This window comes from Podarcis erhardii (assembly GCF_964252035.2).
Source record: "Podarcis erhardii genome assembly, chromosome: 14".
Lineage (NCBI taxonomy): Eukaryota > Metazoa > Chordata > Lepidosauria > Squamata > Lacertidae > Podarcis > Podarcis erhardii.
The window spans coordinates 28,423,889-28,446,822 of record NC_138503.1 but is presented as its reverse complement, the minus strand read 5'-3'; the positions used below and the strand labels follow the sequence as shown (position 1 = coordinate 28,446,822).

General features: G+C 47.8%; 1 protein-coding gene across 1 annotated transcript in view; it reads right to left on the bottom strand.

Moving 5' to 3' along the window:
• Positions 1 to 1,446: 1,446 nt before the first annotated feature.
• ADAMTS7 (ADAM metallopeptidase with thrombospondin type 1 motif 7) overlaps positions 1,447 to 22,934 on the bottom strand; it is a 59,460-nt gene continuing 37,972 nt past the window's right edge. The window contains exons 20-23 of the mRNA XM_081840705.1: positions 21,934 to 21,998; positions 21,466 to 21,612; positions 21,154 to 21,313; positions 1,447 to 3,860 (exon numbers count right to left, since the gene is read on the bottom strand). Of these exons, the coding sequence (XP_081696831.1) occupies positions 3,697 to 3,860; positions 21,154 to 21,313; positions 21,466 to 21,612; positions 21,934 to 21,998 (536 nt within the window). The 3' untranslated portion in view covers positions 1,447 to 3,696. The remainder of the gene's footprint in view (positions 3,861 to 21,153; positions 21,314 to 21,465; positions 21,613 to 21,933; positions 21,999 to 22,934) is intronic.

Sequence of the window (22,934 nt, the reverse complement as noted above, 5' to 3'; positions counted from 1 at the left end):
ACGCCTCTCCGGGGCGCAAGCCTGGGCATTGTGTATGGAGGTCCTGGGCTGCCCAGACAACCAGACTTATCTCTTGGCCTCGCTGATGTGGTCCAAAGGAAAGCAGAGCAATACGTTTAGCACCAGCTTGGCTGCAGGAGTTTGCCGGAAGAAAGCGTCCAAGACACCTTAAGGACCCCACTCTGGATTTGTGTAGGGTTTACACCTTAGCTTTTTCTTCTCGTGAAGATATCCCACAAGGCAGTGGAGGTTTAGGATCAGAGTTTTCCTTCTCCAACATGGGCTACGTTCCCGGGTTGACAAGCTCCATCTGCCCCTCACTTCCCTCTACAGCACATGCAGAAACCTCCTTCTTGACCACTGGACCCACTATTGGTCTTATCCACTCAATCATCCAGAGCCTGACTTTGCATGTAGAGGAAGTCCCTAACACACTGAGGGTTTGAGTCCCATCAGCTACCCTCTCCTGGTTTAGCTGGCCAGTTGAAGCAAGTTTCTGGGGTGTGGCCACTGTTGCATGCTGACAGTTTCTAGAAGCCACAGGTGAGAGCTGAGTGCAGGGTAGGGGCCAAAGGTGGACAAACTACCCCAGAAGCACATGTCCCCCACCAGACATGCTACTCTTCCCCTAACACCCCAGGCAACTTAAGAACCCTTTTAGCATTTGACGAGACTGGGAGGAAGAGACATGACAGCTTGACTTAGAGGAATGGTGGAGGCAGATCAGGGCCATTCTTCACACTTATCTGCTAACCCTAACCTGAGTCTGACAATTTCCTTCCCTCTCCTGCTCCTCCACATGCAGAGCCATCAGTTTTATCCACTTAGACAGCTGGAGTCAAGCATGCTTCATTAAGAGCTTCCCTCAGGCTTTACATTCAGCTTGGCTGGAGTGTTGCCTCGATGATTGACAGCTAGAGGGGGGCCCTCCATATCAGCAGGACCGGAGGTGGAGCATCAAATGGGAAGCTTCCACCTCCAAAGTGCAGAGGACTGAAAGCCAGCCGAGATATTTCAGCGCCCGAGGCAGGAAATCCCACAAGCACCTCTTCCTTTCCCTCATAGTCAAAATGCAACTGCAATAAATGAAACAGCCAACAGACTCCACCTGGAGTCCTGCGTCCAGTTTGGGGCATCACAGCTTAAAAAGGATATTGACAAGCTGGATGGTGTGCAGAAGAGGGCAGCCAAGATGATTGAGGGTTCTGCTCGCCAGCTTGAAAAAAGGGCAGGTGAGCAGGCAGGAGGAGGGGGGGAGTAGCAAGGTCGGGGCTCTAGGGTTTGAATTTAATTGAAAAGGAAGATGGAGCAGGGACAGGTGATGCAGCGAGGCCAATGGTGGCGCCTGCCTTCCTGTTTAGCCATGCTAAGATAACCATAGAGACTCTTCAAGAGGCAGCAGAAATGTAGACATGGTGCCGAAAAAACCAACAAAGGCACAGCTCATACTTTGTTATAACAATTTAATTTAACACACTTGAGAGCTACAGACATTTTTTTAAAAAATTAAAAAGGCACTCCTCCATAACATCTCCTTGGAAAGAGTTGGTTTTTTTTTTATTCCCATGTATCTGTGCTGAATCACTGGGGAAATTCCATGGCTGGCATGGGAGAGAGAAGAAATTTGGATGTGGTCTTAAATACGTAATTGGTTTTGTCACTCCCCCTAGACAGAGACAAGACGACAGCCTTGGTCTGGCTTGACATAATGCAACTAGTTCTGCTGGTACTTATTGGCTTTCACACTGTAAAGTATTTGTTACCCACCATGCACTGAGAGCAATTTAAAACTATTTGCACTAAATAACCAAATCTTTGATTGATCTACATCAGAAATGCTGTGGATCTGGCAATCAAACCTTGACATTATCAGCTTTCAAATCAGAACGGAAATGTTCTCTAGTTATATATACAAAGATACTTCAAGTGGATTCATCAAAAGTTCACATAATATTATGCCAAATTATATAAATCAGTCTTCAATGGATTTGCAAATCGCTTGGCTAGAATGAAAACAAACCTGTAACATAAGGCCATTTTAGATGAGAAAAATTCAGTCCATATGAAAATTCCAAGTTAAGGAACAATAAATCTTCAGGGCCAGGTGGTTTCCCATGTATTTTTTATTTAAAAAATAATAATGACATGTTAATTCCATATTCACAGAAAGTCTACTATGATCCTTTCAGAGAGAGGGTGTATCCCTGACACAAGTAGAATGATGAGGCCTAGAAAAAACACATTGGCAAATTAAAACTTAACTACTGAAGGATTTTGGTGTTATGCCACCTTGGCACCCTGAAAGAATGGGGTTTTGGTTACAATGTCCATATATAACATGACTGTTGCTGTGAACTGAAAACAACAACAGTGGAGTCCTGATCATATTTGCTGGATTGATTACTATTCCAGACATGGAAGGAAGAAGGAAGTATCACCCATTGGAATTTCCCAACATCCCTACCTCTGGGCTCCCCCCAGATGTTGAGCTCCAGTTCACAGCAGCCAACAAGGGTCCTGACACAGGGATGATGCAGTCCCAATAATGCTTGGAAGGCCACAGGCTCCCTTTTCCTTGCTTAACACATGCTAAATACCCAAATGAGACTACCAGTGCACGATAGAAAGCATTCTTGACAATAAGGATATTGATATGATACTACAAATGCAGTCCCAACTTCCAGGGCTACATAATTGGGGTGGGGGTGGGAACCAGAAACTGATCTTGATAGTCTTGGGCTTTTTCAGGGTAACCAACTTAGCAGTCTAGAAAGGGCAGCTCACCCTGACAGATATTGAACTGCTGAGCCAGAGAACAGGGCATTAGATATGGAAGATTGTTCAGTCGGTAGAGCATGAGACTCTTAATCTTAGGTTCGTGGGTTTGAGCCCCACAGATTCCTGCATTGCAGGGGGTTGGACCAAATGACCCTCGTGGTCCCTTCCAACTCTACAGTTCTATTATTCAAAGACTCAAGCCAGAGAGGTTAGTTTTAGTTCAACTTGAGTGAAAACCAAACAACTCTTAACCCCAATGCTTTGGTCCTCCCAGATAGAGCAAGTGTGATGACCAGCTGGCTCACCAAGTTTGAAATGGGGAACATTTCACTGCCGCTTTGAGCTCCTCCCACCAACCACCAGGGAGAAAGGCATCCCTGTCACAACAAATGCAACCAAACAGTCAAGCGACTTGGTCAGGTATGCTGGATGCCTGTTCTTACAAAATACAAAAAAAAATAATAATTGCATGTGTTTCCTGTTTGTTTTTTTAAAAAAGAAATCACTCAAGTCAAGAGTTTTGTGCTGGCCCGCCAACACTGAGTGAAACCTGAATATACCCGACGATAGCACCAGATATGTTTCTGAGATCATGCCAAGAGTTATTGCTTTTGTGGGATGCAGTGCGTGGCCTTGCAGAGCAGATCCTCCTCTGCTGCGCATTGGAGGGCAGCAGACTTGGGTAGCCCTGAGGGCAGTTTGGTGAGAAGAACTGGAGTTAAAGCACCATGCCTGTCCAACCTTGGTGAACAGCACCAGCCAAGGTCCCATGGGAGGAAGGAGAGGAGAGCAATTGGACAGAGATGGTGGCTGAGCTGCCTTCAAAGCAGCCCGCAAGGTGTCTTAGGCAGCCATTTCTCCCTCGAGGCCACCGCTGGCTTCTTTGTGCCTGAAAGGGTCCTGAGGTGATGGGAGTGCTCACTTCCGGGAAGCCCGCTCGTTCCCGCGGTCCCGGGGGCCATGGCCCTGCTGACGGCATGTCTGGCAGCACTGGAGGCTGACGGTAGGGAGGTGGCACCTGCCCAGGAACAGCAGCGTCTGGCAAAAGCTGAAGGAGAGCCTGTCGCGCTCGCAGGCAAAACCTGCAGGAAGAAAACAACGTAGCGGGATTTGAGCAGTGGCGTGTGATGCATTATTTTTGCAGGGGAACGGTTGGGGCTAGAGGCACCAGCTTGTGAGGGCCATTGTGGGGGGCAACATTGTACACATGAGAATCGTGTCTCCCCCCTCCCCAAGCCAGGCAGAAGCTTCCTGGGCTTTGTTAAGGAGGTGCCAGGGTTCTGACAGGATGCTGAAACTCACCTGTCCTGAATCTTTCTACGTTCAGCTTCATTGGATACCCAAGAGTTCTGCTTGTTGTGAGAGAGGGAGAAAAACTTTCTCTCCTTTGAGTCACATAGTCTTCTCCCATTAGAGCCAGGAAGGGAGAAGAAGGGTTTGCCTTTCTCATCCCACAACTGGGGGGGGGGGAGGCACATCTCAGTTCCCACACTCTGCTGCCCATCTTCTGTCCCCTCCCCTTCCACCACCTGAAGCACTCATGCAAATGCCCCCCCCCAATCCCATCCTGCCTCTCTTGATGTGAAACAGATGCTGCACTGCTGGAAGAGAGTGCATCCCACCACCACTCATCTCAGATCTGTCCATATTCAAGATAAATGTTCCCCTGGGTGAAAAAACAATGGAGTGCTAAAAACCACATTGCAGCGATTGATGTGAGAACAGGGATTCCCCCCCAGATCTTTCCTGTGGCTGCCTAGATCATGGACAGGCAAACTAAGGCCCAGGGGCTGGATGCGGCCCAATCGCCTTCTCAATCCGGCCCGCGGATAGTCCGGGAATCAGTGTGTTTTTATATGAGTAGAATGTGTGCTTTAATTTAAAATGCATCTCTGGGTTATTTGTGGGGCATAGGAATTTGTTCATCCCCCCCACCAATATACCATAGTTCGGACCCCCACAAGGTCTGAGGAACAGTGGACTGGCCCCCTGCTGAAAAGGTTTGCTGACCCCTGGTCTAGATCCTCACTAGAAGAGGAAGGGAAGGTTTGTGCATCTCATTTGCAACCTGGAGACACTCCTCCCATCCACACCACCTGCTGCTTTACACAGACAGACAGACAGACAGACAGACAGACACCCCCCCCCAAGCAATCTCTGCATGTTTTTTCTCATCAGAAAGTAGCCCCTGCAAACCTCTGTCAGCCTGTTCCAGTGCTCCATGCTCACAGAATCACCACCACTCACTTTGGATGAAACTTATGTCACCAACAGTGACATCTGCAAATACTACCTTTTTTCAAGATCATCTCTTTCCAACTGTTATAAGAATTTTAAGGTCATATATTAAAAAAATAAATGTTCATAACTGTATATATAAACCACATGTCTGAAACTCCACAAAAAAGGTCCTGAACAAATTGACCTCAAATATTTCTCTGCAGGGTCAAAGTGGGAAACCTCCCCATTGTCTTTTTCCTCACAAATCCTGTCCTCACAAATCCTGTCTCAAGGGCACTTTCAAGATATGAACAGGGTGTGAGCCTGTGACCTGTGACCTAGATTCAGGAATTAAGTAGTTATAATAACAAAAGAGTGGCCAAAACCCAGATAATGCAATCAGGTAATTTGCCAGATAGGAGATAAACAAAGCACTCAGATTTCTGTTGTAGACCGCCTTTTCTGTGATGTAGGTATGATGTTACTGGGGGTGGTCTTGGAATCCAGGGCGGGCAATTTAAAAATGTCTACATAAGGGCTTGTGTGCATGGCTCGGGGTCTTCCTCCTCTCCTGCATGTGATGAGTGAGGACCCTGTTGCAACAGTTAATAAAGATCAGGCTTACTAGCTGCTTTGCTTCTCAATATTCTCTGGTTGGTCTCTGTTATTTTCTCCTACCGATAGAGAACCTACAAAAGGACTCTATAAAAGGAGCAGTTTTTTTATTTATATCACAACTATAAGGTGGGGAAGATCACATGCACACTAAGGAATAGGGAGCCACTTTTCAGACTCTTGTGGATTAGGATTACCTCAGGCTTTGGCAACTTGTTACAACTGGATCCATTGCCTGAATGATGATCTGTCTCCTAATCTTCCACTATTTTCTTTTTTAAAAATACGGTAGCTTAATTTACACCCAAGAGGCTTCCTCCAGACTCTTTATTTCAGCTGTGCTAATCCTCTTGGAGAAGCCCCTATTCCCCCAATGCTAATACAGGCTGTGAAAGTTTGCTTTTGGCTGTTTGGGGGTCAGGCTGGATGAGGAGGAGTGTGTGGGATCACGGCTTGTTGGGACACACAATTTAGTTTTGTATGCTTGCTTCTAAATTATGGTGATTTTCTTTGCATATTATTCATGATTATTTTACTGGGGTCTTCCAACAAAGAGATTATTTAAGCTGTTTATAAAATTCCTTAACCAGCTGAAAGATTGTTAAGAAGGTGCCTGATGCTGTTAAAACTAAGCCCGTTGTCAGAGAAACGAACTAAACTTCATGCTTGAGAGACTGTTTTGCTTTTGTATTTCCATCACCCCCAACCTCTCTCCAATGTAAAGGCTTGCAGTGGAAGCGGAACCAAGACCATCGGTTGACAAGGCTCCCCCTCCAGCACAAGAGTGAATTTCTGCTTAGACCATTATCTCAGGCGATTCCAGGTGAAGCCACCTCCCCCCACCCCATCGCTAATCATTTACAGCCAAGAGGAATGGCCTGGGATTAACCTGCTGCTCAGTGATGTGGAATGAGAACCAGGAGGCTCGCTTGGATGCTTGGCAAGGCGCTCAGCTCCTCCAATGAGCTCATGATCACTTTCTCTTTCCCATCACTCCCAAGGCTCAGAGCTCATAAACTGCTCACTGAGCGCTGGGCTGACGCAGCCAGTTCCTCGCCTAGCGCTCCTCCAGCATCCCTTCCGCACTGTGTATTTATAGCCCTATACGGCCTAGGACCCGGGACCGCCTCTCTTGGTATGCCCCACAGAGAAATTTACGGTCTTCAAATAAAAACATCTTGAAGGTCCCAGGCCTCAGAGAAGTTAGGCTGGCCTCAACTAGAGCCAGGGCTTTCTCGGCTGTGGCTCCGATCCGGTGGAACACTCTGTCACAAGAGACCAGGGCTCTGCGGGACCTGACATCTTTCCGCAGGGCCTGCAAGACAGAGCTGTTCCACCAGGCCTTTGGCCAGGGCACAGCCTGACGCCCTCCCTTGGCAATCTTCGCGGAGCTCTGGCCCAATGGTTGCCAGTGGCTTGAATTAATTAATTTTATAATGAATGATTTTAGAGTGATGTTTATGCTGTACTTTTGTACTGTTTTATTGTTGTTAGCCGCCCTGAGCCCGGCTTCGGCTGGGGAGGGCGGGATATAAATAAATTATTATTATTATTATTATTATTATTATTATTATTATTACACTCTTATACCACTTTAGGACGCAGGTGGTGCTGTGAGTTAAACCACAGAGCCTAGGGCTTGCCGATCAGAAGGTCGGTGGTCCCGTTGCTCGGTCCCTGCTCCTGCCAACCTAGCAGTGCAAAAGCACATCAAAGTGCAAGTAGATAAATAGGTACCACTCCAGCGGGAAGGTAAACGGTGTTTCCGTGCGCTGTTCTGGTTCTCCAGAAGAGGCTTAGTCATGATGGCCACATGACCCAGAAGCTGTACGCCGGCTCCCTCGGCCAATAAAGCGAGATGAGCACCGCAACCCCCAGAGTCGGCCACGACTGGACCTAATGGTCAGGGGTCCCTTTACCTTTACCACTTTAACGACCATACTTTTTCACCCCTGCCAAGAGTCCTGAGAAATGTAGTTTGTGCAGGGTGCTGGGAGTTGCTAGGAGACCCTTAGCAAACCACATGTGCAAGCCACGTAACCCCAAAGGCAGGACATGAGGTGGTGCTCAGCTCTTTGCCATGCCAGGCGTCCTCAGTCTGAAAAATGCACCTCAAAATGGTTCTTACTTTGGGGGGGAGAGACTGAGGAGATGGCTTTGAGAGAGGGAAACTACAGTTCCCAAGAGTCTTTGGGGAATGTTATGTGCTTTCAATGGATGGTGTGTATTGCAGCCACAATAACCCCGGGCTGCTACTAGACAGGAGCTTGATATTCCAAATGGGCTGTTCAACAATTCCAAATGGGTAATTGGCGAGGAGTCTTTTTAACTTATTGGATTGTACAAGGGACAAGAAGGGCAATCAGGATTAAATAGCTGGAGTGTGTGTCTACTTAGGACAATGATGCAGAGTAGACACTGCAACAAAACACCCTGCATGTGTGGGGAACCCCAATCCCACAATGAAGTCTCCCCGGGAGCCCCCCTAGAGCATTAGGCAGCTCCCCCCCTCCCAAAGGCAATGGCTGAAGAGAGAGGTTTCTTTTGCCTACTGATAAAAAACGTGTCTGGAACACAGGAGCCATTTCCTAGTCCATGGAGATTAGCAGTCATGACCCCGCACAGGTCAGAGGTTAAGACCTCTAAACCTCTGGCTCGCCAGCTCTATCACAGGCTAAACCTTCCCTCACTTTTGCAAATCGCACATCAGGAAGTTTATTTTCCTGCAGTGTTCAAGTATTGTGAGTGAATAGCACCATCCTGCACAAAAAGGCAAAGCAGCTGTAGCCTAACCCTGGAAAACAAATACAAAAGGTCTGGTGTGTTTTTATAAACACACCCATGCAACAAACAGGTCAGCAGTCTGGATGTTCCATAGCAACATAAGGGCAGCCTGCCGGATCAGTATCCTCTTCTCACAGGGGCCAAACAGATGCCCATCATGGGAAATCCGCAAGCAGGATCCCAGCACAAGAGTCCTCTCCCCTCCTGTCCTTTCTAGAAACTGGTATTCAGAAGTATTGCTGCTTCCAGCTGTGGAGGCAGAGCACAGCCATTACAGCTAGTGAGCCCACCAATAGCCCTCTCCTCCATGAGTTTGTCAAATCCTCTTCTAAAGCTATCCAAGTTGGAGGCCATCACTACCTCCTGTGCAAGGGAGTTTCACAGGTTAACTATGCACTCTGTACAGAAGTACAGTGGTACCTCTGGTTGTGCATGGGATCCATTCTGGAGCTCTGGTCGGATCCCGAGGTGTGCGTATCCGGAGGTGCCACTTCTGCGCATGCGTGCATGGCGAAACCTGGAAAAATACTTCCAGGTTTGCTGCATACATATTGAAGGATACGTAACCGGAGGTGAACGTAAGTAGAGGTACCACTGCACTGTGGACGCTCGGGTTGCAAATGCGATCCATGTGGGAGGCACATTTGCAACCCGCAGCGTCTGCAATGCACGCGTGGGTTGAGATTTGGAGCTTCTGCGCATGCACGAGCACCGAAACCCAAAGTAACCTGTTCCGGTACTTCCGGGTTTCGGCGCGTCCGTAACCTGAAAACGCACAACCTGAAGCACCTGCAACCCGAGGTATGACTGTACTTTCTTTTATCCATATTCAATCTTCCAACATTCAGCTTCAATGGACGTCCGCAAGTTCTAGTGTTATGAGTAGGGTTGGGCGATATCGGCTTCTCAACATCATGATGTATCACCAGCTAAACATCACAATATAGTGATACATCATGAAAAGCAGAGGGAGGAACATCCAGCAGCAGTTCCAGCCCCACAAAGGAGGAGGCAACCAAGGCCCAACCACAATCTACCACTGAGTGAAGGCACCATTGCGCTCTGACCCTCAAACCAGTCCTGGACGATGTATCAATACATCACCCAGCCTCGACTGCAGCTGCTCTGGTGCTGTTCTCCAGATTAGTATAAACAGGCATTTGTAGTTTTCCAGCTGCTGATTGTGATTATTTCTGTCGGGGGCTGGAACCAGGGAGCTGCCTTGTCAGGCTGTCAGGCTGTTGATCAGTCACAAGATAGCTTCAGGTTCTCTGCCCCTAACCTTCTCCAGCCTCTGGTGCCCTCCAGATGCTTTGTATTGCAAGTCCCATCAGCTCCAGCCAGCATGGCTGCATGAAGCTAGGGATGATGGGAGCATGACCACATGGGCTGGGGCTGATGGGAGTTGTAGTCCAAAACATCTGGAAGCCAACAGGGTGTGAAGGTAGTCACTGGGTCACCGTTATAATCTGAAGGGGATTTACTTTTTGGGAGGTCTGTGGATACTGCCTTGCGTAGATTGTTGGCTAGAGACTCATACCTGTCAACAGTCCAGATTTGACCAGTGCACGCCAAAATCACGACTGGATGTCCTGTTTTCAGTGCTGAGTTCTCACACCAGTCAGCTGGCTCCATGAGAGCTTGGCACCAAGAGACTCCCATGCAAAAGAAGGTGCCCATGGAGGTGGAGGGAAGTGCTGTTGATGGGGCACATTGGGCCGCCTCCGCCAGGCCCAGACACCATGCCTCCTGCCCCACAATGCCCCCACCAGAGGAGAAGAAGCTGACAAAGATGAGGATGATAACAGGGAAGAAAGAGGAGGAGCTGGAGGTGCTGGTCTGGTGCTGGGGGAGCTGCTGCTGGAAACAGAGACAGGGAGCTGGGGTGAGGAAGCCCCAGCTGGCTTGTATGGGAGCACAGCACTGAAAGCCACACATCTTGATTTTAATCAGTGGGTTGTTGAAAGGTCCGGAGAAATACAAACTCCTAACCCATTAATTTTAGATCCCAATAACTTGTAGGTTTTACCTGCCACTTTTAAAAGCCGCTGGGGCAGCTATGGACATCTGAAGCATTTGCCCATTTAAGAAGAGCTACAATCCACAGAATTTACTGTGTGGTTCTGGGGCCAGCACCGATAGGCCAGCCTTACAACATGGAATTTCTCCAACTGGGGAACAAACATTGGCAGCCTTTCATGTGGAGGAGATATTTTGCAGCTGATAATGTAAGCGTCTGTTCTCCAGTCCCGTCCCCCCCACCAGACAGGCAACTTAAAAGCATAATGCTCAACAGCAAAGCAAACTGAATATTTTAATTAAGGGCTGGTTGAGTCCCTCCGTGCCAAATCATACTCAGCAGAAACTCACAAGGCCTCGATGGGATCAAATCCCTCTTTGGATATTATTCAGAAGGTTTACTCCTAAATCTGCTGCTAAGCCCGGAGGGAAGAGGTTGAATTTTTTCACAGGGTCACAGAAACAAACTTTGATGCACATTCCTAGATAAGGAAACAGCAGCTCGGAGAGAGGGAATTGTCGGGTCAGCTTTAAAAAGTGTGCAGGAGAGCCAAACTAGGCAATGTCTTAGCTACTTAGCGGTACTGTTAAATGCAGAGGCTTTTTCATTCCCTTCAGAAGATGCCAGCATGGACCCAGGACCTCAGCATGGGGATCTGGGGGCTTTAACCCTTTCCCAGCTGGAGGTTTGCCCCAGTGCAAACTGCAGGCAGGAGGAGACCAGTCCAGATTGGGTCCAGATCAAGGGGGAAATCAACCTCCATGGTCTTAATCCATATTGTGCTTGCTCCTTGCAATCTGTGTAAAAAAAGGAAAAACATCCCTGCATGCAAGGGTACAGATCCATAGATCATCGTAACTTTGCAAAATGTAGCGATGGCCTCTACTTTGGATGGCTTTAAGAGAGGATTGGACAAATTCATGGAAAATTAGGCTATCTGCGTAGCCTTACAAGCCACAGTGGCTGTGCTTTTCCTCCAGGGTTGAGGCCTGAAGGTCAGATACTGGGAATCACAAGTGAGAAGAGCACTTTTCTTGCACTCGGGTCCTGCTTGTGGGCATCTGGCTAGTTGTCATGGACTGGCTGGATGCAGAGGAGTGGGAAGGCACCAGCTGGGGAACCCCCCCCCCCAGGGAAGAAGACTCAGAACCAGGGTACTGATGGTGGGACTACGATGAGTTGTCAGAGGGAGAAGCCTGGGAGGAGGAGGTGGTGTCGGAAGCTGAAGAGGTAACAGGGTTTAGTGAGCAGGAAGAGGCTGGGGCAGAGAGAAGCCCAGAATCAGGGGCAGAAGAGGAGGCGGGGAAGAGGCGGGGAAGGGGCGGGGCCAAGCAGCAGCAATGAGGCAGGTTGCTGAAGAAGCCAGGGGGTCTTCACCTCCTGCTGCGACCAGCTCCCCTTCCTTCCTGGTCTCCCAGAACCAGAAGAGGTATGAAGAGGGAGCCTCAGGTTGCTGGGGAAGGAACCAGGAAAGGAGCCTTAGAGAGCGGGGGAAAGGCAGGGTCCTCGCAACCGCCTCATTGGGACAAGACCTACTGGGAAGAGTTACTGTGATCATCAGGCCTGCACTTTTGGTTTCTTTGAATAAAGAGTAAACTTCATTCAGTATTTTTATTGCTGACCTACCCCTGACTCTGGTTCCTGATATTGGTCCCTGTCAGAACAGGAGGCTGGATGCTAAATAGGCCCCCTTGGGCCACTGATCTGATATTTGGGGCACATGTGCCCAAGGGGCTGGCTCCTCCCCTCTGAGATCATGGACTCAGAATCAGGGGCATCATAAGTTTCACATGTGAACCCAAGAGGGTTCACACATTTGAATTTGTCAGTGTGTATGTATACCTACTCCAAGTCACTTCCAGATGACCTGCTTCTTGTGCCTTCATCCTCACTTGTTCGCATAGCGTTTGTGGGGAAGTGACATGACATCTGCTGTTTAATGCACAACCATCCTGGTTTGTTTGCAGGGAGATCATATGTTATAGATTTGAGCACTTATTGGAATATTTCCCCATCACCTTCCTTACTCCAAAAAGCCAAAGTCTGGGGAGAAAGTGGGCTTGCTACATAACAGAGGGCATATCAACACTTCCCTTCCCTTTGCTCTTTCCAGGCACAGCCAGTGCTTTAAAGCTCTGTATCCAAGTGCCCCCCCTTTTTGCTCCAGAGCTTTCCCTGCAAAAACTCGATCTTTAGTGCTCTATTGGCGCAAGCATCAATCCTTGGAAAACCCGAATTGACATTTGCGCTGACTGAACACTAAAGAGCAGGTTTTACCAAGGAAAGATCTGGGCAAACCCCCCAAAAACTTGGACATCAAGCTTTAAAGTGTGGACCTGTGCCTTGAAAGAGCGGGGCAAATAAGTGCAGAGCCAAATCCATGTCAATCGACTTTTAACTTGGAGTGTTTCAGATCCTGCAGCCTCCTTCATTGGGTGGGATGTGTTTGGATGCCATTTATGCATACAAATGTTGTTAGCTTTTGTTTTGTTCCAGTTTTATATTGCTTTTCATTTTTGCAGTATACGTTAAATCACTTTGAGCTTACTTTTCGTAAAAGGACAACTAATAAGTGTCAGCAACGCCACCTCAATTTGAATTTGCTAGTATGCAACTGAATGCCACATGCAAAATAGTAGCAGACTGGAAGTCGTTTGCTTGGCTTTGCCTTTGATCTTAATTGCCTTTGTAATGTGCACCTGTCGGTCACCCACCCTGGACCTCCGGACTGGGATGGGCTATAAATCCAATCAATGCTACTGCAGAAAGGGATTTCAAAAGTGGAGACAGTGCTTTCTAATTTCTACAACACATCAAAGGAGAATTCAAAGGTCTTCGGGGCTTTATTAAGAGTTTTGGGGTCCCAAAGCAGGGGCGGCAGCTGAGCTGCAGACCCTTTTCTCTCTGGGGCAACGCAGACAGAAAGGAGCAGCAAGGAATCAGGGGAAAGAATGTCTAGTTTGACCACAAAGGTCTCTTTCAGCTCAGCAAACAATGACATCACTGTGTCAGAGGTTACAGCTAACCCCACCAAACACCCCCTCCTACAGCATCAAAGGGGCAAACTGGGGGAAGGGAGCGAGTGGATATTATCTGGAGAAGCCCCCAGGCCTGTAAAGAGACATTTTTGCCTTTCCTGGATCTCGAGCTGGCTCCTACTGGATCCCCTTTGAACACAAAATCACCTCCATCCCTTTGTCTGGATGGATTTTGCACTTGGATTTTGCATTATTAGACTCAAATGTTTCCATGGAGATTCCTCCAGGGAGGAAGAACTGTACCTTGGAACTGGTTCTTGACTAGAGCTGTCAGGAAACGCAGCCACGGAGTTAGCCAAGAGTTGCAGAGGATGATGCTCTCTCTCTCTCTGCCCGCCCGCCCTGCCTTGACTGCTACCACCAGCTCAGATGCGCTGAGCATCATCTGAAAGGTGCCACAGGAAGCTGCAGAGAAGAACACCTTGGGAATATTGCTTTGGTGCCTCTGATAGAGCCCTGCTTCCTCTCGGCAAGGCCTCTTATCTCCGGCCTTCAAGAGGGCTCTTTCAGGGAGCTATTTCTGCAGGAAGGACCCGGCATCTGTCTCTCTGCCAATCTTAGCAGCCGAGAGTCCTTCTCCCAGAGCAAGACAACTCTTCACACACACACACACACACACACACACACACGACGCTCAATAAATGATAGCTGTCAAGTGGCTCATTACAGGGACTAACCTGAGCATAAAATAGAAGGGCTCATGGCATTAACACCCCAACAGTTGTGATTTCTGCACTGAAGAGGGTCGGACTAGTTGGAGTCCCTTCCAATTATGTGATTCTAAAAGATACTGCATCTCCACTGATCACAGGTTTGTATCCAGCACAGAGCACTCATGCGTCTGTGTCTCCAGCTACCAGTCTGCTTCCAGCTCACTCATATATACTCTGGCTCTTGATCAAAGCAGTTAGGTGAGGAGGGTGGAGGAAAGGCCTACAGCTTGGAGGGCACCACCCCACCCCCTAGAATCAGATTTTATTAAACGGTCACAGACCAGATTGGTTCGTACAGCTAGTCAGCGAAACATAACACCGGAAAAAACAAAGGACAATTTCAATACAGATTAGGCCATAACAACAATTTAAGATTGGACAGCATGAATAAGATTAAGTATTTGCCTTCGCCTGCATGTTGACATTGGAAAGCTCTTGTTTTCTGCGCCTGATAGCGGCTGCACAGAATTTAGCAACATTGATCGTAATTACAGGAACCTTATCTTCTACCAAGGCTCTCATACATTGAAGTTCTGATTCATTTTTAAGCTTTTGTAGAACTGGGGCAATAAAGGTCAGGCGTAGATCCTTGTAATAGCTACAGTGCAGCAATACATGCAAACTTGTTTCCACTTCCAATGAGCCACATGGGCAAACACGTGACTCATATGGTTTGCCCTCATATCTGCCTAACAGCAGGGCAGAGGGCAGAACGTTTAATCTGGCCAGGGTAAAGGAATGTCTGTACTTAGGTATTTGTAAATCAGCCAGATAGTTTGCGGGTGAGAACCCTCTCCCAAAGTCTCTAATTGTGGCGTGTTTATCCATTTTGCCCATATGACATTGCAGCTCTATGTCCCTAATGCGCTGGAGCACTTGACTTTTGGCTCTCTCATATCCTGCCGCTATCAAGATCTGCGGGGAGAATCCCAAGTTTCTTATCTTTTCAAACAGGGAAGCTTTCCAGGTAGAATGAAAGGTGTCTAAGAGTGTTAAGGGCGCCAAACCGGCCGGGAAAAAAATAAGTTTTAACCAGTAGTGTATCTTTAGAATCCACAAACGCGCGTTAACGGGTAGTTGTCCAACTTCTAAGCGGACAGCTATATTAGATACACAGGGAGGGATCCCCAATAAACACCAATAGAATTTTGCTTGAAATGCCTCCATAGGCGCAAAATTTTTAAAACTGCAAACCTGGGATCCATAAGTGAGTTGTGGGAGTATTTTTGCAGCAAAAACCTGGGAGGCCGCTGGAACGTATTTTCCCCCTTTCCCGTGAAAGAATCTTGTAAGGGCTTTGTTGGCCCTTCCTGCGTTGGCAATGGCGTTTTTCATCTGTTGGTGCCACGAGACCCTTTCCTGAAAAGTTATTCCCAGGTATTTGAAAGTTGCTACCTGGTCAATAGGTTGACCATTAATTCTCCATTTGTGTTTCCTTCTTTTTTTTGAAAACACCATAATTTTAGATTTGCTGTAATTTATTAATAGTTGATCCGCTTGACAATAATCAGCAAGTGATCTCAAAAGCTTCCTCAAGCCAACGCAGGAAAAGGAGAGTAGGACTGCGTCGTCCGCATACAGAAGCACCGGGTGGGGCATACCTGCCAGTTTGGGAGGGTGGGCATTTTCTTTCGCCATATTTACTGCTAGAGAGTTAATATAAAAATTAAATAGCAATGGCGCGAGGACACATCCTTGTTTAACCCCATAGTGTGTTTTAATTTCTTTAGTTAGATGGCCTGACCGATCGCATCTTACCCTCACCCTGGTGTTTTCGTATAGACCACGGATAAGGCGTAATAAGCGTTTATCTATGTTTGTAGCGCCAAGCTTTTCCCAGAGTCTATCCCTTGGTATTAGATCAAAGGCCGATTTGAAATCCACAAAAGCTGCATATAAAGACCCCCCTTTTCTAGAGTATTTGTCTGCCAGGTGTTGAAGGATAAGGGCCTGGTCTATAGTTGAACGCTTTGCTCTAAAACCAGCTTGAGCTTCTGATAGAATATGCTCTCTTTCCATCCACTCCACTAATTTGTCACATAAATGAGCAGCGTATAGTTTGCTGATAATACTTAATAGACTGATTGGTCTATAGTTAGCTGGCTCAGATCTGTTTCCTTTCTTGAATATTGGAATGATGATGGCTAAACCCCAGTCCTCAGGGATAATAGCTGTTTGATTTATACTAGTGAATAAGGCGGCTAGCACAGGGGCCCACCATTCAACATTTGCCTTAAGAATTTCTGGTGGGATATTGTCAGCACCTGGGGCTTTCCCTGATTTAAGAGATTGAATAAGGCCAGTAATTTCTTCTGTGGTTACAGGGGGCCATTCCTTGCCAAATTCACTTGAAGCGGGAAGCAGAGCTGGGACCAGTTGATTTGATGAATATAATGAGAGGAAAAAGGCCTCCCATGCTCCAGCAGGTATAGAGTATTCGATTTCGATCGGGGAGTCTCTCCAGCTTTTTGCGATTGTTTTCCAGAACGTGGCAGAATCTTTCCTTCGGGAGGCCTCCACTAGGCACTGCCATTCCTCCCTTTGTGCCTGGAGCTTTTTCTTGTTAATCAAAGCTTTATAACTGCGTTTTAACTCAAACCAGTCTAATGGAAGCGAAGGTAGGTTCGCTGCTCTATAGTTCCTGTACTTATCCAGCAGGAGGCGTTTCATAGCCATGCATTCTTGGTCAAACCAGGGTTTGGATTTATTAGAGTGTAGAGATTGCCGTGGCATTTTTTTGTTAGTCAGATAAGGTTGTAGGGACGAAATCAGTTCCCGGAACATGTCTAATCTAGCCTCAGGAGTTGGGGAATTAACGAGGTTCTCCTTTCTAGCAAGAAAAGTATCTGAGTGAAGTCTTTCTGATATTTCATCACTCAGTTTGCTGGACCATTTAATACGCGAATATCTTAGCTCCATGTTTTCGTAACATGGGGCTTCAAGTTTATCAGAGCAAAATAAATCTTTTCTTACGTCCAATATTAAACAGAGCGGTAGGTGGTCGCTGTCAACCCTCTCCACCACTTTGTATTCCCGTGCTCTGCTCAAAAGGTTAGATGACACTAGGACGTAATCGATAGTGGAGGCTCCCATGTTGGATATAAATGTGAATTCCCCACTGGGTTCTCTGTCGACACGACCATTTAATACGGTCAGATCCAAATTGTTGGAAAAACGTAGAAGGCATAGGCCTGCGTAGTTGCAGCCCTTGTCCAGCCCACCCCCTAGTTGTAGCTCTTGCTGAGATAGTTCAGTAAGGACGGCATGAAACTCTTAATTTCAGGGATCAAGGGTTCGAGCCCCACATTGGGCAAAAGATTCCTGTGTTGCAGGGGGTTGGACTAGATGACCACAGGGGTTCATTAATTCTACAATTCTATGCTTCTAACCCATCTCATTCTTTTGGGATGCCAATGAGGATACTTAAGTGGCCAGCTAAGGTTGTTGTCTTACTAAGAAACTTGTCTGACTAGGTCAGCAATTTCAGTCAGCCAGACTGATCCCCCCAAAATTACAACATTCCAAATGCCCGGGACAGGACGGGACAGAACATAACATTTTTTCCCTCACGAGATCTCAGTAGTCATTTTGGGTGCTACTGTGTCGCACTGTGTCCCCCCAACCCCCAACAAATTTTCAGAGTGAGAGCGAGACGCAGGTCACGTGATTCACCCCGGCGCACGTGTTGGAAGCTGCGTGTCCTGGTTTTGCATTGGGGAAAGTTGGAAGGTATGTTTCCAAGCAGTTTGGCTTTCAGCCTAACATGCAAACCAGCTTGCACACACATGTGCCTGCACACATGCTTTCACTCAAGGCATTTTAAAAGCAACAACTTTTCCCTGTGACAGCAAGGGGAAGGCGGGCTTCTGCAGCGACTGAAGGATCCTCCTTTGGTGATTTGCGCAATCTTGTTTCATGGCTTTCAGTTAATTTATCCCTGCTAAAGTTTGGCTCCTTGTTCAGTCTTAAACTGGGGGAAGCTGACAAGCCACAGCTGCACAGTGTAACATACACTGCTCTTCCTTCTTAACATTCTGTGTTACTACATTTTTATTAGCCTTCTGCAGCTGATAAGAAGCAAGTTTATTAATAGCCTGATCTTCCACATAGAAAATCCAGCATGGGTTTATGGGCTGCTGATGACTACACTTCCCACTTCCTAAAGGGAGGCAGGATGCTGGGAAGAGAGGCATCATCACCTGGGGCAAAGGGCCTGCTTCCACTCAGGCAGCTCCTAATGCCACACAATCATCGCTTTTCTGCTATAAACTATAAGCAGAATCACCACTGACTTCTCACCCCCCGGGTGGGGGGTGGACAGAGTCCTCTATGCACCTGTTTGGGCCTCCCACCATGTTCCCCCATACACTGGGGGCACTGCAAGCAGGGATTGCCTCCTCCCCCTTCCGCCTGCCCAGTCCAAGGCTATTTTCCCAGAGGCATGTGGCTGGCCACTGCAAGAAGAACATGCTACACTAGATGGGCTCTTCTTCGTTTATTATGAATCCTAAAATGGAACCTCCACAGACAGAGACAGTCTACCTTAGAATGCTGGAGAACAAGCGTGGGAGGAGGCCATTGCCCTGGGGGCTTCCCGTTTGGGGCATCTGTTTGGCCACTGTGAGAACAGGATGCTGGATGGGCTCCCTTTGGCCTGATCCAGCAGCCAGGCTCTTACTATGTTCTTAATTGTTTTCAAAGCCACTGCTTTGATCATTTAATTATCAGTTTCCGGAAGCTATGTCTTCAGAGGAATAAAGAAGCAAGGGGCGGCTGAAATTCATACGGTGCCTGCCACGTTCACCAGTTCTCCCCTTGCAGAAGCGGCAACTTTAGTCATGCATACACAGCCATAGACTTCAGTTGTTTGGTTCCTGAAGCTTTTCTTTACCTGGTCACAACCCCAAACACCATTTTCGTGTAACACTGCTGGGTTTCCAGAACAGTTTCGGAGCATAAACATAAAAAGAAGGACAGAGGGGAAGAGAGTTGCCCTTATACAAATACGTGGTGTTAGTTTTCAACATGTTCAGCTGCTTTGAGTTCGTTCATTTACAAATTCATAGCTGCTAGGAATCCAAGGAGTGTGTTTGTTGTGTTTCTATCCTGGGAGGTTATTTTGCAGATCATTTTCCCTAATGCCCCACAAGAAGGCTGTGAATCCCATATTGGGGGGTTGGAGTAGATGAGCCTTGGGCTCCCTTCCAACTCCACAATTCTATGACGTAAGACCACTCTGCAGCAGCCTGCATGGGGTTCTGCACTAAAGACCAAGGGGACCTGACACCTCTGTGCCCAGGCCTGCAGCTTTAGCAAGGATCTGACTTCATATGGCAAGCGGACGAGACTTTTCCCCTCCCTCCAGAGTTCAGCAGGATATGTTTTCTTTCCCATCAGCGCTTCCTGCCCTGGGCCATAAACCAAATATAGGCCATTAAAAAACCCAGAGTGTTTAGCCCTCCACATTCCCTCACATTGTCTTGCATCGTTTATGTGGGGGGAAATCATGACCCTATACATCAAGGCCATTGTATATCCATCATCACCGCAGGATCTGTATTCCCACTTTATCTCTCAGCGCTGTTACCATGAGTAACAAGTATTCTTCTGGAGAAAGGCATTTGTTACAAGGCTAACATTTCCTGTGCCCTGCCCTTGCACAGAAAACCAGTGTAATCTTTTGGCAGCAGCCAGGACAATTTTACAGACCATGCTGGATCAGGCCCTCGGGAGCGTTTGCATAGTTTGCATTTTTAAACCAGAAGCAGGCAGGTGCTGGACCTCTAAGTGGTGAGGTGGAGGGGGGGTTGCACCAAAGGGGCTTGCTGGGAGGAGATCAACATTTATACAGTGTACTCTTTGCACTGAGTGGCTAAGGCTTATGGGAGAAGTGGCCTTTTCAGTGGTGGTTCCACACTTATGGAATGCTCTCTGCAGGGAGGCCCGCCTGGCAGCAACACCATCTATTTTAAGGCACCAGCCAATTGCTTGTATTTTTACCCAGGCCTTCAGCCCTTAAGGAGGTAAATTGCATAGGGGTGATAGGGAAAGAGCTGACTCCCCTTCCCCTGTTGCTGTGGCTCTGGTGGAATCTAGACACATATAAAAAAACACTGTGAAAATGCTTTTTAAAAAAAGTTTTGAAAAATATATTGAATTTTTCTAGTGACACTTAAACCATTATATTTGAGAACATTCCACTAACACCCCCTGCCCCATGTATGAAATATGCAACATCCTGGCTATTTTACTCTCTAGCCAACCACTTCTGCCACCCAGCACATTTCTTCATCTAACCATGCTCCTTGAAAACACTGACTCAACACAAAGTTTTTACTGAACGTACAGAACCCTCCTTGCACCTTATCTGCAGCTGTTTTTTTCACTTTAATATTCGGTTAGGTTCCTCCTAAACTGGTTCTTACCAGTTCCATGGCCAGAGGCTGGACTCTTGTGTCTTCACCGCTAACACGTCTTGCAGAATCTCTAACTCTCCCACCCCTCTGCCCTGTTAGAATTCCTGCTCCATGATTGCAGTCATGGGATTCTTGTCTATCACATGATGGTATATGTTTTGGCTCCACAGAGTGGGAAGTGACGGACACAAGATGCTTGTGTTACTGTGTTCCGTGAAGTGGGACTATTGTTCTTTGTCCTTTTCCTCTTTGCTGTCTGATGCTAGAGAGAGAGGGAGCCATGTTGCAGTGCTCCGTGTGTGTTTATATGTAAATAAAGTAGATTAGCCAAAATGCTGAGTTGCTGAGGTCTGTTACACAAGCTGCACAAACTCTGTGGATCCCTAAGTGTGCCGATGTCTGTTGGCATCGGTCACTGTGATGTTCAGGCTGAAGAAAGCTTTTGAAGCTCCCGAACGAACAACCAGAAGGGAGAGAACATGCCAGTTGGGCATGTGTCTCTGCCAGGGTCCTACTCGAGTGTAGGACGAGCTTCTGACACACCCATCCCACCCCACCCCACCACTTACTTGGTGGGCTGGGGCTGCAGTCCTGGGGGTTGCACTTCTGCGTGTTCTCCGGCCACGGTTCGTGGTCGCAAAGGCTGTTGTCTTCTTCCACCTCCCCAGTCTTGGTGTTCATGCATTTCACCTGCCTCTTCTGGATGCCTCCCCCACACATGGCCGTGCACTAAAGAGATCAAAAAGAACTTCAGACCACCCAGCCACAGCCTGCCCTGGACCACCCCGAGGAAGCGGGGGAGTAGATCTCTAATTTCCAATCATCAAAAGCGTTCTGGATTCCTTCCCATCAGGGATTCAGGAGAAGGACTCCTAGCTTACCTGCCCCCAGGATCCCACTGTCCACTTGGTGCAGGGGTGGACGTTGCAAGGCCTGGTGTTGTTTGGGCGGAGGGCTTCGTCGCACCGTCCAAGTTCCGGGCAGGTCACCAGGCGTTCTTGCTCCCCTCCTCCACACAGCTCAGAGCACTAGCAGGAAACAGGCAGGAATCAGCTGAGAAGGAAGCACCACCGACCCACTACAGTGGACGCAGGCGGGTGCTTGGGCAGGAGCTAGTTCTGAGCCAAGGAGCAAGCATGGCAGTCAAAACAGGAGTGGGAGGCTACACAGCAACCTCCATTGGCTTGTCTGCTTAGTGGGCTTCCCATGGAGTAAGGAGGTCTATTTATGGCTGGGGCAGCACATCGTAGTGGCCCCCAGATGTTGAACTCCAACTCCCAACCAGCCCAGTTGACAGGGATGCTGGGAGTTGCAGTCCAATAGTATCTGGAGGGCGTCATGTTGGCTACCCCTGGTTTAAGGCACATCACTGGGGCAGCAGCCTGCATTTCCTGCTCTTTGGGAGCTTCCAAGTCTTTGGGGAGAGAATGTGCTTGCTAAAGCAGATCAGATCTCAGGGAGCACCACCCGGCAGAAGACATTCCTATTAAACTGAAATGGCACATTAGAAAAACTACAATTCCAAGTGTCAATTATGACTCATAAAGTCCTATACAGCTTAGGTCCAAGCTATGTGAAGGACCGTCTTCTCCCATGCAAAACTGCCTGAGCTCCGAGCCCCTTCTCTCAGTCCCACCACCCTCACAAACATGCTTGGTGGAGACCCCCCCCCCCCGACGGAGAGGGCCTTCTTGGTGGCTGCTCCCAGGCTTTGGAACTCTCTCCCTAGAGAATCCAGACAGGCTCCCTCCCTGCTGTCCTATCATCCAGCGAAGACTGTTTTATTCCAACAGGCTTTTGGGAACTGACTGTTGTTTTTTTTAAGGAAAAGGCTTTTATGAGAGCTGTGCTGTTTTGTTTTGTTTTTTAAATCTGTATTTTAACAGGTTTGTTTTTTATATTGTTTTTAATTCTGCTACTTTTCAACAATTGTTTTTAGTTTTTTCGCATTTGATTTGTGTTGTTTTGATTTGTGGAAGCTACTTTGAGTCCCCGTCGGGGGGTAAGGTCGGCTGTACTGTAAATAGTTAGTAACTACAACAACTACAAGGGACGGGGGTGGTGGTAGGATCATTCATTGCATTGGGAATTTATTTTCCATTCAGCACGATGGTAAAAATGAATGGATGCTACAGAGGGCAGAGATCCAAGCCACACATCATCATCCCCATCATCATCATCATCATTGCAGCCTACTCAAATCTGGGGTAAGAAAGCAGCAAGAAAAATTGGAGCAAGACGCCCATACTTCACCCCAGCACAAGGAAGCTCTGGGTTAGGCTCACAGCCTCCTCCCCTGTCTGCTTGCCCCCTGCCCCGACTCGGGTGTACCAGCCAAGGCACAGCTTGT